Source organism: Triticum urartu, chromosome 7, assembly GCF_003073215.2.
Source record: "Triticum urartu cultivar G1812 chromosome 7, Tu2.1, whole genome shotgun sequence".
Classification (NCBI taxonomy): Eukaryota; Viridiplantae; Streptophyta; class Magnoliopsida; order Poales; family Poaceae; genus Triticum; species Triticum urartu.
In genome coordinates, this window is record NC_053028.1 from 607,028,596 (window position 1) to 607,031,756 (window position 3,161).

Below are 3,161 nucleotides of genomic sequence, written 5' to 3' on the forward strand. Positions count from 1 at the left end.
ATTAACCTTAAATTCAGCATATGGGTCATGAATAGAGTGGACACTATTGTCATATCTATAATTCTTGATAATCTCAGGAGCCTGAGGTTTTCTGATGCTGATGTTCATAAGGTTTTTGGTATACCATGTGGGAAACTTGACATTTCACTATAGGAGCAACCTAAAGAAACAACCGTAAACATCATATGTGCCGCTCTCGGAATGCCTGAAAAAGGAAATCAGATTCTGAAATCAGCAAAGAAAGTTTTAAGCCGTCCACTCTCTGAAAAGTTCTCATCAACTATCAAGAAAGACAGTTTTAAAATGGCACTTGTTATTTTTGTTATGGGACACTTGCTTGCACCAACTTCCAAGCATGACGCTGCTCTGATTGATTACTGGGCTGCAATAGTTAACCCAGAGAGAATTTCTGATTACAATTGATGTGAGTATGCTTTAAAAGATTTGTTGAAAGCTATATCCAAGTTAAAAGCTGACATTCTGAACAACCGAACCATTACACACTTAGAAGGTTGCCATCTTTTCCTTCAGGTCAACTTCCTAATTTTCAATCACCATCACCCATCAATAATTGTGTACATATATATATATATATATATATATATATATATAACATTTTGCAAATTTTGCCAGGTTTTCTACCTTGATAACGTTGACTTAGGAATTTACAACACGTCACACAATACTCTCCCAAGGATATCTGAATTTGAACTATCAACTTTCCGCGGGATGATCCTCCAGTGCAGCAACCCCTCAAAGTATATTGAAGATTATTCTAATGTCCGAGTAAGTTATCTATCACTCATTTTTCCAATACCATGTCTGAGATGTTTATCTTATGCACAACTTAACCATTGGGACAGAACCACCCAGCTGCTGAAATTTGCTACAAACGAGCTGTTTGGGATTCTACACCTGACATCCAAACTCCTGGATTACGCAATAAACCTTCTAGCAGCAACCATCCAAGCCCAGGGCCTCACACACAGTGTTACCGACAGTCCAGTCCTTCCATAGGCACTGGTTCATCTTGGCATACCACACCACAAACCAATGTTTCTTCGCAACACTATCACACTCCTCGATTATGCACTGCCAATGACTTTTCGATTCACATGAAGGACAGATACCCTAATCTGGTGAGATACACTATTCTGTAGATTTTTTAGTGATTTTATTTCCATCTTGCCATAGTAATCTCACATATCATGTATTCAGGTATACACTGAGGTTGGTATAATGCTAAAAGAGCACAATGCCATAACATTCAAGATGATTGCCGATGTGAAAGACTCCATATTGAAAGAGAATACCCAATTCCTAGACAAAATAGCTCCAAAGTTGGAGAACAGATGCACACACTGTTTAAAAAGAGCAACCCCCTGCCTGCTTCAACCCAATAATCAGGCACCCCGACCCAATGATAGCACATTTACCACACCGGATAATAATTCTGGATTGAAACATCGACGTCTCTACACACATGATTCTGAAGGTAAAAAATGCTTTGTTTTGCACGTACTAAATATTGATTTGCCTGCTTTTTATCTACCCACTGCTAATAATATGGATATCCATGAATGTATCAGCTTTTAGTCCAACTTCATCTTCAACCAACAAAAGGAAAGGATTACATACCTCACACCACAGGCAAACAGGTACACCTATATTCATAATAAATTCATCATATATCTTTAATGTCTTACACAATCAAAATTGACCTCAGGCTCATCATCATTGCACAAACCTGAATCTTCCACCGCTGTTCATGCCAAATCGAAGCATGATACAATCAAATCATGGGCAGACACTATTGTTGGCGGAATTATCATGTGCAATGATGACATATCTGTCCCTGATGGATCGGTCATTCGTGGTCAAGAATCCGCACGCCCTCAAGAAAAAGTTGTTGTCAACCATTCTCATTACGCCATTAGTCATTGGTCACCCGGTAGGACCATCGGCTTCCCATCAATAGCCCTCCAGGACCGTTTGGCCACTATCATTTATCGCCTACCAATTGCTGACAAAGAACGGTGCGTTGCTTAGTAAAGTCTAAACATTTTTATGCATTTCCAATTAATAGTTATTAAGTAAGTTATTTATTGTCTTCTTCACAGATTCAGTATCACACACACCCGCCCTAGGTTCATCACTTTGTCATGCGAGGCGATTGCAGACCAACTTGTTTGTTCTAATATAATAGACCATGAATTATTCTCCTCGCTAATTCATCGTATTAGGCAAATTGATCAAGAAATACTTTACCCGCATGATTCTGCACCATGCCGCCACTACCTCGAACCAGATTTTGCCGTAAGCAAGACACCACTTTCCCAATTTATTGTTTTTTTCACTTTCATTTTTATCTCATTTGTACTAATGGTTTTTTTGTATCCACATGCAGACTAGTGTTTTATCCAGTGATAAGGCCCGGTTGATGAAATCTGTACAGGATCAATTCTTTGGGAAACTTGTTCCTTACAACATATCGCAATGTAGACTGGTAATGAAATTCATACAACCTCACTATGTCAGGCACCCATTACCAAAATTTGATTTCCTATTACTTGATTGTTTCAGTGGCACGTGCCTGCTATACTCGAATCAGGTTGGGTGATTTTCACATGGGACATGCTATCAAAAACAATTTACATCGTTGATGCTACCTCAGGGTTGTCCAACCAACTGAAGAAAAGGCATGAAATGGTTGCTGACAAATTACATGTTGCACTTTTTGCTTGCATCTTATTTATTTTTTGAAAAATGGCATGTTGATTGTTCCAACTGGAGAAAGAAATTCCCTTTCTTGACGACATCTATTTTCCCAAAGTAAGTTTTACTCTGTTTTTCATCGTTTCCCACTTATCTGCACATAGTTCTGTCATCTAATATTTTTCTGACAAAATTCTTTCATTCAGGAATGAATTTGGTGTCTGCGCTCTTCACGTTGCAAGACATTTTAACGGGAGCATCTCTGGAAGAAATTTTGACACATGTATGTATCATGTTTTCTTTACTTTGCTACAGATCATCATTACCCACACAACAACTCCTCATATGATTAAAATTAATTATCCAGGATGGAATAACTAGAGAGAGGATTCCTTCTTCACCAAATCCTAGTCATCATGGGCAACATTTCAAACCTACCACAAATT

General features: G+C 38.4%; 1 protein-coding gene across 2 annotated transcripts; it reads left to right on the forward strand.

Moving 5' to 3' along the window:
• Positions 1 to 640: 640 nt before the first annotated feature.
• On the forward strand, positions 641 to 2,827 carry LOC125522961. 2 transcript variants are annotated; one of them, XM_048688003.1, is made up of 6 exons: positions 641 to 786; positions 864 to 1,495; positions 1,590 to 1,658; positions 1,727 to 2,036; positions 2,121 to 2,316; positions 2,408 to 2,827. In XM_048688003.1, the coding sequence occupies exons 2-6, from the start codon at positions 1,240 to 1,242 to the stop codon at positions 2,618 to 2,620; spliced, it is 1,044 nt and encodes a 347-aa protein (XP_048543960.1). In that variant the 5' UTR covers positions 641 to 786; positions 864 to 1,239; the 3' UTR covers positions 2,621 to 2,827. The 2 variants fall into 2 exon arrangements, with proteins under 2 accessions (XP_048543960.1, XP_048543961.1); XM_048688004.1 differs by having other exon boundaries at positions 2,413 to 2,827.
• The last annotated feature ends 334 nt before the right edge of the window (positions 2,828 to 3,161 follow it).